Source organism: Delphinus delphis, chromosome 20 (assembly GCF_949987515.2).
Source record: "Delphinus delphis chromosome 20, mDelDel1.2, whole genome shotgun sequence".
Lineage (NCBI taxonomy): Eukaryota > Metazoa > Chordata > Mammalia > Artiodactyla > Delphinidae > Delphinus > Delphinus delphis.
In genome coordinates, this window is record NC_082702.1 from 11,576,721 (window position 1) to 11,591,337 (window position 14,617).

The 14,617-nt window shown below is 56.4% G+C and overlaps 1 protein-coding gene across 2 annotated transcripts in view; it reads right to left on the minus strand.

Annotated features, from left to right (window-relative positions):
* Window positions 1-934: 934 nt before the first annotated feature.
* Window positions 935-14,617, minus strand: part of GRIK5 (glutamate ionotropic receptor kainate type subunit 5) — a 51,461-nt gene continuing 37,778 nt past the window's right edge. Inside the window, exons 13-20 of one of the 2 annotated variants that reach the window (XM_060001009.1) lie at window positions 13,959-14,075; window positions 13,680-13,789; window positions 13,095-13,268; window positions 8,624-8,789; window positions 7,851-8,076; window positions 5,916-6,044; window positions 5,700-5,821; window positions 935-1,927 (exon numbers count right to left, since the gene is read on the minus strand). In XM_060001009.1, coding sequence (XP_059856992.1) covers window positions 1,502-1,927; window positions 5,700-5,821; window positions 5,916-6,044; window positions 7,851-8,076; window positions 8,624-8,789; window positions 13,095-13,268; window positions 13,680-13,789; window positions 13,959-14,075 — 1,470 coding nt within the window. In that variant the 3' untranslated portion in view covers window positions 935-1,501. The remainder of the gene's footprint in view (window positions 1,928-5,699; window positions 5,822-5,915; window positions 6,045-7,850; window positions 8,077-8,623; window positions 8,790-13,094; window positions 13,269-13,679; window positions 13,790-13,958; window positions 14,076-14,617) is intronic. The other variant, XM_060001010.1, reaches the window with a different exon arrangement.

Sequence of the window (14,617 nt, forward strand, 5' to 3'; positions counted from 1 at the left end):
TTCTCTGTCTCCACCTCGTCCCCTTCTCCATTCTGTCTCACCCTTCTCCCACCTCATCATGGTATGTCTCCCTGTGTCTCCCCCTTTGCCCTATTTCTCCATCTCTCTCTGTGCCCCCCCATAGTCTCTCCCCATCTCTACCCCATCTCTGTCTCTTCCCTTTCTGTCTCTCCGCCGTCCTCTCCCCATCTCTTTCTTTCTCTCCACCTCTCCATCTCTCCCCCTTCCACTTGGCCTCGTTTTGGTTCTGGCTGTGTGACCTTCACTTGTCCTTTCTCAGCTGCAGTTTCCACAGAAACCTCCAGTGGGGCGGGGGAGGGCGTGGACAGAAAGCAGACCCACCCTTCTCCCCGCTCAACCAGCCGTCAGCCTACCCCGCCCCACCTCCTCCCTCCCCCCGACTGGGATTTCTCACTTCCTCTCTTGGGGGCTGGGGAGGTACGTTCTCAGCAGAAACACAGGGTCACAGTCACACAGCTGAAGGTGGGTTCACGGATGTACACACATACACACATGCACATGACTACAAAGTCATGACAAATTACCCTGGCCCAGGCACACACTTGCCACCATACGGGCCACCCAGGCACCACCACACTGAACTGTTCACTCACCCTCCCCTCCCCCAGCCCCATCTGGTTGCTGTCTATGTCTCCTTTTCCTGGTGTCTCCGCCTCTCCAGATCCCTGTATCTCTCTCCATCTGTCTCAGGGTCTCTGTCGCAGCCTCCTGTCCTGAGAGAAGGTCAGTGGAGAAGGGCCAGCTGCCCGGACCTGGGCTGACCTGCTGTCTGTGGGCAGGGCGGAGAATCGAGAGAGTGCAGGAGTGACTATCCAGTCTGTGGTTCTCAGCAGACTCCCTGGAGGGGGGAGCCCAAGCCTTCAGTGCCCTCGCACCCCTAGGAAATGAGACCCGGGTATCCCCAGTTTTGGGGTTTTGTTCTTTTTTTATTCCAACGGGGACTGGGGTGTGGCAGGGGGAGGGATGGGGGCCCAACTGACCCCCTCCCTGTGGGGGTCTCATAGAAATTCCGAGGTTTCTCCCCAAAAAAAAGAGAGAAAGAGAAGAGTCGAGGGGCACCAGGGGACACCCATCTGCCCAGAGGCTTCCCACTTCTCCAGGAGTGGGGAGGGCTGCGTTAAGTCTTGGGGAGCCCGAGCAGTCCCAGGATGGGGTTCTCCCCGCGAACTGCTTTCCGCTTCCGGGAACAGCCCCTGCAGTCCTCGGCCCCTGGAGTCCTCGGTTCCTGCGCGCCTCTTGTTCGCAGTGGGGGACGGAGTGCGGGCGTCCGCGGCACCCTCTGGCGAGTCCACTAGGGGGCGCAGGCAGGTTCCGGAGCCGAGCCTCAGACTTCACCGGGAACCAAAGGCAAAATCGCGGCGTCCGGCGCGCGGGGGCACAAGTCCCGTCCCTCGCCCACCAGGGAAGCGAGGGCGGCCGGGGCCTGGGGCGAGCCCAGTCCCTGCGGTCAGTCCGGGTGCCCGCCCGGCCCCGCCCATGATCACTCGTGCTCGGCCAGCTCGCGGGGGCCGGCGGGGCCGGTCCGGGACCGGGGCGGGCTGGTGGCTTCAGCGGGGGCGCCCAGGCCACGCGGGGGCGCGCCGGCTCCGGAGGCCCGCAGCGCCTGGATGCGCCTGCACTCCTGACAGACACGCACGTGGGTGCAAGGGGTGGGGGCGGGGGGCCGGGCCCCGCCGGGCGGTCCCGGGTCGTCCAGGAGGCGCTGGGGGCCCCCGTGCGCGCTGCCAGCATCGCCCGCGCCGGCGGAGTAGAGCTTGCCGTTGCTGAGGCGCATCTCGCGGACGGCGCGTAGCGACAGCAGGGCCCGGCTTGGGCCTCCCGGGCGCCGGCGCCGGCGAGAACGCGACGTCTTGCGGCAGGACACCGCGTGCCGCAGCTCCTGCAGCATCTCCTGGCACACCGACACCTGGGGGCGGCGCGGGGCGCGGTGGTCACTGCCTGCGACCTCCTTGCCACCGCCCCTCGCCGCTCCTTTCCCCTCTGGTCCTCTCGGAAACCTCCACACCCTCTTGCTCTCCCCGCCCCACCTCTGTGTTCACCTCTCTTTCTCTTTCCTGCAAGCCCTTTCACCTCCTCTCTTCCACCCTTTCCTCATTTCCCATTCTCTTCCCTCACAGTTCCCTTATTTCCCCGTGCTCTTCCTGTCTCGTCTCTCCACCTCTCAACTCCTGTCTCTCCTCCACTTCTCGCTCCCATCTCCATTCTTCTTTGGATTTGTTCTTAAATCTGCCCTTCACCTCCAGTCCACGCTCCTCTCTTCCTACTCCTTCCTCTTGCCTTTTCACTCGAAAGTTTATAACTGCTTCTAGTCCTTCCCTCGTACTCGTTCTCCATCCTCGGCCACTGATTCATGCACGCACTATTGCCAGACGTATTTGCTGACCGCCTACTGTGTTCCAGGCACTGTTTCAGGCACTGGAGATACAGCAGAGAACAAAACAGACAGAAGTCCCTGCCCTCATGGAGGTTATATTGTGCAGAGACAAAACATAAATATGTAAATATAAGTTGTATGTTAGATGGTGATGAGTGCTTTGGAGAAAAATTAAATTGGGAAAATAGGTGGGGTGGGGAGTGATGCTGAATTTTGAGATGGGTCCTTAGGGGAGACTCATTGAGAAGAGGAACTGCAAGTAGACAAACGCAGTGCAGGATGAGCTGCGTGGGGCCTGGCAGGAGGGAAGGCAGACCGTTCAGCTGGTTACAGGTGTGAGGTGCTGGAGGAATGTGGAGCAGGTCAGGGTGGCCAAGGTGCGGTGGGCAAAGGGGAGAGGGAGGAGGTGAGGTCAGGGGAGCAACGGGGGCCGGCTTGTGTAAGGCCCAGAGGCCACGGTAAGGGTTTGGCTTTTACTCTGAGCCAGACGGGAGCCACTGGAGAGTTTTAAGCATAGGACTGCTGTGCTTTCACAGGATCACTCTGCAGCTGTGCAGAGAACAGACTGTAGGGAGGCCAAGGGCAAGAGCAGGGGGCCCACTAGGAAGCTGCTACGGTCACCAGAGATCAGATAGAGGGCGTGAGAAAGAGGGAGGAGTGAAGGGTGACTCCACATATTTTGGCCTGAGCAACTGGAATGATGGCATTGCCTGATGGGTGGGCAGGAGCTCTGTGTTGGCCACATGACGTCACGCACTACCTGGTGGACATCCACGTGGAGATGTCAAGTGTGGAGCTGAATTTACAAACCGTGGGTTCAGGGAGAGGTCCCTGTAAGGGATACACATTTGAGGGTTATGGTAGGCAGCCTCCAAGATCCTGCCCCTGGGGTGTTCACACCCTTGTGTAGTCCCCTTTGCCTTTGTATGAGGTTCACTCTGTGACCAACAGAATAAGGCTAGGTCAGCTGACATTTTGGCTTCTTCCTGACTCTCTCTTGCATCACTCGCTCTGGGGAAACTCAGCTGCCACGGCGTGAGGACACTCAAGCGGCCCTATGGAGAAGTCCCTGTGTGAGGAACCGAGGCCTCCTGCCAACTGCTATGTGAATGAGTGTATTTTTATTCTCTCTATCTTAGGATGTTTTGACATCTGAAACATCTTGCTAGCCAGGGAGAGACTGCCCTCCCAGAGCTAGCCAATTGTTAGGGATAGCAAAGGGCTGGGAACCTGCCTTTCACATGAAAACCAACCAATCCTGAGTCTATACACCCCCTTTATCTGACTCTCACACATCAAGCCAATAGTTCCCCTGCCCTAAATCAACCCAGGGCCGGGTACCAGACAATTAGAGACCACCCCTCTAGTCCAGAGCCTGCTGACAGTACGCACACTGCCCAGTCCTAAGCCGTTTCCTTAGGTTCCTTGCCCTTCTCATGGAAACCCCAATAAAGGCTCTGCCCTAGGTTTCTCTCTCCCTTCTGCCTCCTGACCAAATCTGGTGCTTTCCTTGTGGCCCTATGTGGCGTGGTAGGCCCCCTCCTGTCAGGTAATGTAAGTAATAATTTCTTCTTTCACTGGCATTGGCCTCTTCTGCTCAGTCACTTCCATAAATTAAAACCCCACAGGTACATTTTGAGACAGTGAGCCATCCTGGAAGTATTCCAGGATGCCATCCTGGAATCCTCCAGCCCCAGTCGAGCCTCCAGACAACAGCAGCCCCAGCCAACATCATGACCATGACCTTACCAGAGACACTGGGCAGCCAGAACCACCCAGCTAAGCTGCTCCCAGATTCCTGACCTATGGACACTGTGAACTGATAGAAGTTTGCTGTTTTAAGTTGCTAAATTGGGGGATAATTTGCTACATGGCAAAAGACAAATAATATAGGAGTCATCAGCATACAGATGGTCTTACAAACCATTTGGCTGGATGGGATCACCAAGAGAAGGGAGAAAGAGAAGAGAAGAAGTCCAAGGATCGAGCCCTAGGGCGCCCCAACAGAACAGTGCCCGAGAGGTAGGAGGAAAATGAGGCAGGAGCAGGGAAGCGAGCGTTGTGAGGAGAGAGTGATCGGCTGTGCTGAAGCCCATGGCTGCCTCACGATGATGAGGCCAGAGGCTCAGGCGCTGGATTTCAGATGCGGAGGTCACTGGTGGCAAGATTGGCTTCAGAAGAGAGGTGGGGACAGGAGCTGGATGGGAGTGTGTCCAAGAAGGAATGGGAGGACAGAAACTGGAAACAGCAGAGGGACACACCCTGTCAAGGCTACAACAGAAGGGGAGAAATGGGGTGGTGACTAGGAGGGGAAACGGGGTCCAGAGAGGGTTCCTTGAAGATGGGAGAAATGACAGCACATCTGTATGCTGCCAGGCTTGATCCAGTAGAAGGAGAAAAGCTGATGATGCCGGAGGGAAGGAGAGAACAGCTGAGGAATGTCCTTGGGAAGGCGAGAGAGGAGGAGACAGGGCGCATGCGGAGAAGCCTTAGCGAGGAGCGTGGATGTTCATCTAGAGTCACTAACGGGGCGAGTGGAGAAAGCATGAGGGTAGGTGGATGTAGAGGTGGGGCTTGGCACGCTTTCCAACTCCTCTGCTGTCCTCAGGCCAGGAGAAGCAAGGTCATGGGCTCAAAGCAAGGAGGATAGGGGGTTGGCTGGAGGCTGGCAGAGAGAGGGAAAGGTTGGAATCGCGGAGGAGCACGGGGGCCCGCGGGGTTAGCACTGGAGTATGGCTGGGGACCACCATGCCCGCGTGTGGGCTGAGACCGGCCAGCAAGTCTGTCTTCCTGCTGTCGCATTCAGCTGCATCCTCCTTGCCCCTGTCTCTCCTCCTATTTCTTCTTGCTTTACCACCTCATTCTTTCCCCATATCCTTCTCTCTGCCCCTCCACACTCCTTCCCCTGCATCCTCATCTCTGCCTGCGCCCTCTTCCCCCTCTGTCCTTCCTCATGTCCGTGGACCCTCTCTACCGCCTTCCGTCTGCTCTCACCTCTTTTTTTTTTTTTTCTGGCCACACCGCGGCTTGTGGGATCTTAGTTTTTTCCCCCATCAGCGATCGAACCTGGGCCCTCTGCAGTGACAGCGCAGAGTCCTAACCGCTGGACCGTCAGGGAGTTCCCTGCTCTCACCTCTTCATGGACCTCCTGGACCCTTGGAGTCGCTCCGATCCTCTCACGTCCCCAGCTCCCAGCCCCCCAACCCTCGCATTCTTCCAGTAACGGCTCCCAATGCCATAGTGTTCACACCCCCTGCCCCTGGGGTCCCACTTCTTCCCACACACCCTTCGCCAGCCCCCTCACCTCTTCTGACTCTGCCGACCTCCGCGTGGACCATATGAATTCCATGACTGCCACGAAGACAGCAATGATGAGGCCACAGATGAGCACGACAAAAATGCCGCCGATGTTCTCCATGCCCAAGCCTGGGGGTGGAGGGGGAGAGCCAGGGGTCGGGCTGCATGGGCCAGGGGTGGCAAGGGGCCTTTGGGAAGGGCACGGCGTGCAGGGGTGGCTGACCTTTAGCTCGATGGTCCTCTTCCTTGGGGCACCGGCTCCCCTCCCACCACTTGCGCTTCAGGATCTCCAGCCGGTTGTTCTCCTGAAGCTGCAGAATGGCCAGTGTGATCTCATCCCGGAACGGGGAGCCTGGACCGGGCACACGGAGGGTGGACGGTCATCGGGACCCTGGAGCCCTGCCGGCCCAAGCCCCAGATGTTCCCTCCCCTCTGCAGCTGCTCTCCTCCCACCTCTGCAGCATCCCCAGCATCTTCCCTGTCCACCTTCAAATCTGACTACTGCTCGCCACCTCCCCGGCAACCACCCCTGGGCCAAGCCCCACCTTGTCACATTTGTCACCGGTCCCCTCTCCCTGTGCCCCCCCCCACTCTCTCCCCGCCAGGCTCTTCTCAACACAGCAGCCAGAGGGACAGTTTCAGAAACACAGCCAGAGATCACGCCTCTCTGGTGCTTAAAACTCTCCAACGGCTCTGTCTGCAGCTAGAAAAAAAAATCTTCAAATGTTCAACAACATTCTGCATTCACTGGTCCCACCACCTGGGGCTCCCTTAGGACCTTTGCCTCTGCCTGGAATGTTCCTTCCCTCACTTCCTCAGGACTCTGCTCACAGGGTGCCTCAGGGGTTCTTCTCTAACTCTATTTAAAATGACAGCACGCACCCCACTCCCTGTCCATCTCTTCCCCTTATTTACTTCAGAGCAGTTGACACTGCTTGACATCACATTATAAAGCTGTGTGTTTACTGTCTGTCTGCACCCCTAGTAGATGGCTGGAGGTGAGGGCTGAGCAGCTAGCTCCCCGCTGTGGCATCCCAGCAGCCAGGGCAGTCCCGGCACACAGTAGGACATCAGATCTGCCAAGTGAACGAATCCTCTGCGTGGCCCCAACCCTGGACCACCTCCCTCCTCTCTACCCTCAGATCCTCCCCTTAAACCATCCTTGGGCCCCACACACCCCACCCATATCCTACCCTCTACTCATTTCTTCATTTACTACTATAATTCTTGAGCATCTACCAGGCGCCAGGAACTAGGGATGCAGGCAAGTGGGGTGATTGGTATTTATCAGGCACCTACTATGTGCCAGACCTTGGTCCACAGAAGTGTACTTAAGTCTCACAATAATCCTGTGAGGCACGTGTTACCACCCTCATTATCTGCATGAAGCAGGTGACACTCTTGCCTGAGTCAGGGAGGAAGCTGGGATTTGAATCCAGGTTGTTGGGACTCCAGAGCCTGTCCCTCAAAGCACCAGGCTATACTGCTTCCCTGATACAGCACCGACCCTACCACCAAGCTGCTAAGATTTGGGGTAATTTGTTATGTAGTCATAGCTAAGAAATGCAGTGGTCATCAGAATATAGGTGGGTTTAAAAGCCGAAATGCCAAAATTTGGTGGCAAAATTGGTGGTGAGTTTCCAGCACCAAGCCCTGGAAAAGCATGTCCAAGTCTCCCTAGCAGATCCATCCATCATTCTTCCTCCCTCCCTCCTTCCCTCTCTCCCTCCCTTCCACCCATCCAGCAACATCCATTATGTTGCTGGACCACCTGCTCTGAGCCAGGCTGTGGGTTTGGTGCAGAGAATATGAAGTAAATAAACCCAGGTCCTCACCCTCGAGGGGCCCTCGGACCAATGGGGCAGGGCAGCAAGCCTCATGGCTCACGCGCACTGACTTGTGCACAGTATCACCGGGTTCTCCCAACAGCCCTCCAGGGCTGGAGCTGATCGTTCCTAGGCCTGTTCATATGCAGGTGGAGGGTGCAGAGGCTCAGGAAGGTGGCATCACCTTCCCAAGGCCACACAGCTAGGAGGCCACACACAGCACACCCAGCCTGCTCGGGAAGGGCCTGGCCTACTCCCTGGCCTGCTCACACAGCTTGGTTTCAGCTGCCTGGGGACCCACGGCCTCCCACCCCACCCCACTGCCGCCATACCCAGCGGCATGCCGATGCCGTAGCCCTTGGTGTCGAGGAGACCCCCGATCTGGGTGAGGTTGCAGTTGAGGCGCCGGTGGTACTCATTCATGGTGGACTCGAGCAGGAAGGCATAGCGGGAGTTGAGGACGCGGGCGATGCCCTCCTCTGTGCTCTTGACAAACACACTGGGCTGCTTCGACTGCATGTAGTTCCACATACGCTGGTACGTCTGGTACCGTGAATTCTGGGCAGAGGGCACATGAGGGGAAGACGGGTGAGGGTCTTTCCACTCCTGCCTTTCCCCTGAGCCCTGTCCCCTGCCCTCTAGAAAGTCTCCCTCAACCCGAGAGAGCGGGGAGACCAGAGGAAGACAGGAAGAGCCGACGACAGAGGAGACGCACAAGACAGACAGACTGCTCAGGGCCAGACCCAAGCCAACCCCACACCCACCAGCCCAGCGAGGATCCTGAGGACCGAAGGCTTGGGAAGACGCAGCCACAGCCTGTTCTTCAACCTTTTTCTCTCTTCCACCCCTGGGCCTCGGCTCGGCTTGACACCCAGCCCTGTCTTCCCAGTGTTCCCAGGCCTCATTCAGAGAAGCTGGGAGCAGGTGCTCAACCATACACACCCAGGGCCCAGCCTGCTTCAGGGAGACCTGCGTCCAAGCCAAACAGGACAGCTTACTTCCTACGGCCCCGCGGGAACCTTCTGAGGAATGCACTGCCCTACCCTGCGCTGCTGTGCACAGCGGGGATCCCGAAACCAAGCCTGGGTGGCTCCAGGGGCCCCACCTGAAAGAAGGTCATGGTGGAGCCAGCGTGGATGGTACCATACTCAATGTTGGTCTGGTCCGCCAGGTCGTCAGCCGACTCCACAGGCACCTCCATGCGCTGCACGGTGAGGAAGGCAGCCAGGTTGGCCGTGTAGGAGGAGATGATGATCAAGGTGAAGGCCCACCTGGGGGGGGGGAGGGGTGAGCTACAGGCTGGAGCCGCCACTGCCCCCCTGCCCCTGTGGCCATGCGCCCCACTGGTGGTGCCCCCTCAGTGACCCCAGCATCTAGAAGGATGACTGCTGACTAGTGGAGGGGCTGGGAGCATGGAATCTGGAGCCAGATTCCTTGGGTTTAAAATTGCTTTCAGAGGGCTTCCCTGGTGGCTCAGTGGTTAAGAATCCGCCTGCCAATGCAGGGGACACGGGTTTGAGCCCTGGCCCGGGAAGATTCCACATGCCACGGAGCAACTAATTCCCATGCGCCACAACTACTGAGTCTGTGCTCTAGACCCTGCGAGCCACAACTCCTGAGCCCGCGTGCCACAACTACTGAAGCCCGCGCGCCTAGAGCCCGTGCTCCGCAACAAGAGAAGCCACCGCGATGAGAAGCCCGTGCACCGCAACGAAGAGTAGCCCCCGCTCACCGCAACTAGGGAAAGCCCGCGCGCAGCAACGAAGACCCAACACAGCCAAAAATAAATAAATTAATTAATTAAAAGAAAAGAAACGTTGATTTCCAAGGCAGAGCTGTCCTGAACCATGGCGAGCCCTTGGGTGTGGCAGCAGGAGGCTATGGCCCGTGTGCACATGAGATGAGGGGCCCAGGAGGGGAGTTCTGGCCGAGCTGCTGCTATTCAGGGGGCGGCCAAGTCCCTAGAGCACTGGCACCCACCCCCACCGCCCTACCACCGGCCCTGGCTTGCTGAATCACCAGGCCGAGGTCACATCTGGAGATTAAGAAACATCTGTTGAATGACTGAATGTGGGGGAAGACTCGGGGTGGAAACAAGAGTGAGCCTGAGGTCAAAGGGGTCAAAGGTGAGAGAGGGGACATGACTGTGGGCTTCCTGGGTGACAGCGATGGGAAGGGGCAGAGAACGCTCAGCTGGGGAAGAGGGTCCCTGACTGAGGAGCAGAAGGGATGGGCTGTAGAGAGCTGGTCACTGGTCCCCCACCTGACTGGGGGACTCGGCCAGATTTGTCACAGCGGGTCCCTTCACACCCTCTCAGCCACCTCCTCACACATGCCTCCCTCTCGTGCCCGGCTGGAATGCGCCTCCCTCTCTTTGGCAGGCATGCCTCTGTTTGCACCTTCAGATGAAACAGCCTAGATGGTACCTCCTCAGAGGGGCCCTTCCCGAGCACCCTCATTCTCTACTGTTCTCTTTCACTGCACCCTGTTTGGTTCTTCAATAGCGCAGTTTACATACATCTGATACATCATTATATTAAAAATGTTAATAAAGTTTAGTCGGGGTGTGTGGTAGGTAGAAGAAAGGCTTGCCCCCCAAAGATGTCTACATGCTCATCCCTGGAACTTGTGAATATGTTCCCTCACAGGGTAAAAGGGTCTTTGCAGATATGATTAAGTTAAGAGTCTTGAGATGGGGAGATTAGCCTGGATTATCCTGTTGGGCCCATGGAATCACAAGGGTCCTTATGCGGAAGAAGGAGGTCAGAGTCAGAGAGAGAGATTTGAAGATGGAGGAAGGGGTCACAAGCCCAGGAACGCAGGCAGCTTCTAAAAGCTGGAAAAGGCAAGGAAATGGATTCTCCCCCAAAGCCTCCAGAAGAACTGGCCCTGCCAACAGCCTGATTTTAGCACAGTCATATCTATTTTGCACTTCTGACCTCCAGAACTATAAGAGAATAAATTTATGTTGTTTTTAAGCCACGAAGTTTGTGGTAATTTGTTGCAGCAGCAACAGGAAATGAATACAGGGTATAATTCCTGACATGATGCCAATTTCAAAATGTTAAAAAGAAAAAAATCATCAAGATTTAAAAGTTTAGGGATCTCCCTGGCGGTCCAGTGGTTAGGACTCCGAGCTTCTACTGCAGGGGGCACGGTTTCGATCCCTGGTCGGGGAACTAAGATCCTACATGCCATGCGGCACATCCAGAAAATTTTAAAAATTAAAGAAAAAAAAACGTAGGGGCTTCCCTGGTGGCACAGTGGTTGAGAGTCCGCCTGCCGATGCAGGGGACGCGGGTTCGTGCCCCGGTCCAGGAGGATCCCACGTGCCGCAGAGCAGCTGGTTCCATGAGCCATGGCCGCTGAGGCTGCGCGTCTGGAGTCTGTGCTCCGCAACGGGAGAGGCCACGACAGTAAGAGGCCCACATACCACCAAAAAAAAAAAAAAAGAAAAGAAAAAGAACGTTTCAAAGCCCCGCTGCAACTAAGGAGCCCACGTGCTGCAACTTAGGAGCCCACATGCTGCAACTAAGGAGCTCTGGAGCCGCAACTAAGGAGTCCGCCAGGTACATCTAAGACCTGGTGCAACCAAAACAAACAAACAAAAAGTTTCAAAGCCAATGGACCAAGCAAATTGCAAACAACTGCCAGATGGTAGTTAGCCTCGCTTAGCTGGGAAAGAGAAAAACCTGCCACCGTTATGGTTAGTCCTGAACAAACAAGTTTTGAATCAAACAATATCTTCGGGACATATTCTTGGCATAAAATATGATGTCCTTGTGTTTATTTATCTGTTTATTCTCAGTTCCTTTGCCTCTTGAGGACTGATTTTCCACCTGCCTGAGTGCCTGGCACATGGAAGGGCCTGAGAAGCACCTCTTGCTGAATGACTACTGAGCATAGATCCTGACTGATGGGGAGGAGGCCCCATGCCTCAGTTTGCCCTGGAGAGGCACCCAGGGCCTACGGGGTGGGTGGCACTGGGGCGGGAGGCTGGCTCAGCCCAGCCCTGCCTCTAGCCAAATGCATGCTCTTTAGCAAACCACTTCCTCTCTCTGGGTCTCTATCTTCTAATCCATAAAACCAGAGAATATTCCTTATCCTAAGCATGCTCCTCGGCTTTCTGTGGTTCTAATGAGGAAAAGGAGCTGAGAAGAGTTATATGAACTGCAACCAAGCCCAGATGCTATTTCAAAGATAGGGTGGCAAATGTGAGTGCTTATGGAAGCCAGGCCAGAAAGTGACTGAAGGAGGACTTCCCTGGTGGCGCAGTGGTTAAGAATCTGCCTGCCAATGCAGGGGACACGGGTTCGAGCCCCGGTCGGGGAAGATCCCACAGGCCGCGGAGCAACTAAGCCCATGTGTCACAACTACTGAGCCTGCACTCTAGAGCCCTCGAGCCACAACTACTGAGTCCGTGCACCACAACTACTGAAGCCTGCGCGCCTAGAGCCTGTGCTCCGCAACAAGAGAAGCCACCGCGATGAGAAGCCCGCGCACCGCAGTGAAGAGTAGCCCCCGCTCGCTGCAACTAGAGAAAGCCCACATGCAGCAACAAAGACCCAATGCAGTCAAAAAAAAAAAAAAAAAAAAAAAAAAGTGACTGAAGGAGGGAGAGAGGACTGAGGCCAGTGGAACAGGCATCGACGCCAGGTGGGAACGCCAGCCGAGCACTACCAGATCTCCCAAATCTTTGAGAAAAGTGAGAAATCTGAATTTGGGGAGTTTCCTGGTGGCCTAGTGGTTAGGATTCCGGGCTTTCACTGCTGTGCCCCGGAACAAAGATCCCACAAGCCGCGCAGCGTGGCCAAAACAAAACAAAAAGAGAAATCTGAATTTGTAAGTGAATTTACCCAATTTTTAAATGCCAACTAATTCAAAATCTTTTAAACTATGGGCCAGACACCACCAGTTGTCAGTGTCTGCTCTCTGACACATAGGTTCTTGGAGCTTGTCTTGGGGGCAAAATAAGTTCCGTTCAAAATAAGTTACTGGGTCTGGGTAATTCCCTGGCAGTCCAGTGGTTGGGACTTGGTGCGTTCACTGCTGAGGGTCCGAGTTCAATCCCTGGTCAAGGAACTAACATCCCACAAGCCATGCGAGGTGTGGCCAAAAACAAAAGTTACGGGATCCACGTGGGACTTTGAGGGAGCAGGTATCCCTGTCCGGGGCCTCAGCCTCAACGTCTGGACAGTGAAGGCTGTCCTGGCTCAAGGATTCCAGTGTCTCTGTGATTGCCCGGGCAATGTCCGAGACAGCAGTAACAATGCCAATACTGTCCTGATTATAACCCCTCAGGTCAGCAGAAGCACTTTCCCATCCCTTAGCCACACCGAATCCTTACAACCTGAGACATGGGCATTTTTATCCCCATTTATCAGATGAGGAGACTGAGGCATGGAGACCCAAGGTCACACAGCCAGTGAGTGGCAGAGCTGGGGCTCAGCTGCCCCCACCCCATTCCCTGTCACACAGCTTGTGTGGGACACAGGAATGGGCCCAGGCCTCAGAACCCCCCCGCCCTCCTCCCCACCTCCGTCAGCCCCGGCTGGGGCAGACAGGCAGCCTCTCACCAGACTCCGCTGACGCAGCGTGTGGACAGCGCCCGGGGCATGATCTCCGAGCCCTGCTGCATGAAGCCCCCCACGGGGAACCAGAGGCTGTTGCCCAGCGTGTACTGATTCTCCAGGATGTGGGGACGTGCCCGCAGGCACGGGTGCGGGTTATACCACTCGTAGGGGCTCAGCCTGTGGAGAGATGCGGCGAATGGGGAGAAAAAGGAGAGGAACAGAGGAAAGAGAGAGCCACCGTGATCAGAAGAGATGGGGGGACAAAAACGGAGGGGAAGATAGACAGAGATGGACAGAGAGAGACACACACACACACAGAGAAACAGAGACAGTGCAGGCAAAAGGGGAGGGGGACAGAAAGAATGGGAAGGGGAGAGACCCAGAGAGAACCACGGAGCAAAAGTCAGAACCACAAGAAGGAAATACAGAGACAGGGCCAGAAAGGGAGAAGGGAGGGTGCAGGGAATCCAAGGCCCCAAGTGGAGGCCGAGGATGGTCCAGACAGACAACAGAAAGGTCAGGCATGGAGACCCCAGCTCGTGCTTCCTCCCCGCCCTCTCCTTCCCAGGCAGCAGGTAGTGGACTCACCTGGCGGCCAGGAACAGGACGCAGCTGACAGCCAGGTAGGCCAGAAGCATGAAGAGCCACACAGCAGGGGAGAAGGGGTCCAGGAAGGAAAAGTAGCCAGGCTTGCGGCCCTGGTGGGAGACGGAATGAGAGCCGGAGCCACACAGACCTGAGCCCCTCCCCCAGCCCCGGGGCCCATGAGCCCCACCGGCCCATCCGAGGTCCAGCCCACAGCCTCTGCCTCCCTTGGGTGTCCGGCCCCAGCACCAGCCCCCACCCCCACCTCCAGGGGAACCGTACCATGTGCACACGGTAGAGGATGCTGATTCCCAGGGTCATGAAGGGTTTGGAAAAGTCGATGACCTTCTCCCGCTCAGCTGTGATGGTGAACGCAGCCACAGCCAGGTCTGCCTTCTGCTGGAGGGGAAGCGGGGCGGGGGTAGATGGGCGGGCCAGGGAGACAGATGGGCAGTTAGAGAGAACGCACTGAGGGAGCGACTTAGAATATCAGAAGGTGAGAGAGAGGCAAAGAGAGAGGACAGCAGAAGGAGCCAGGGGACTGGCTCCAAGAGTGCACCTCGGGCCTCCAGCTGGACCCTTGTCATCTCACATCTGCTGTAAGCGGCTCCTGTGGCCTCCTTCCTGCCCGGCTGCCCTGCCTCATCCAATCTCTCCCACTCCCCAGTCAAGTTCATCATTAAGACCCTGCTTTATAAAACCTACCACTGACCCCCACCACTCCCACCATGCCGGGGTCCTGAAGAGAGAGCCTGAGATTGGAGCTGAGATGCCTGGACGCTGACCCACTCAGGACCCTCTTGGAGCTTTGGTTTTCTCTTCTGTATGAACAATTAACAGGGAATATTTATCAAGCGCTTACTGTGTGCCAGGCTCCATGCTAGATGTCACTTTATATAGATTATCTTGTATAATCCTCTTAACAGCTCCCTGAGGGCCAC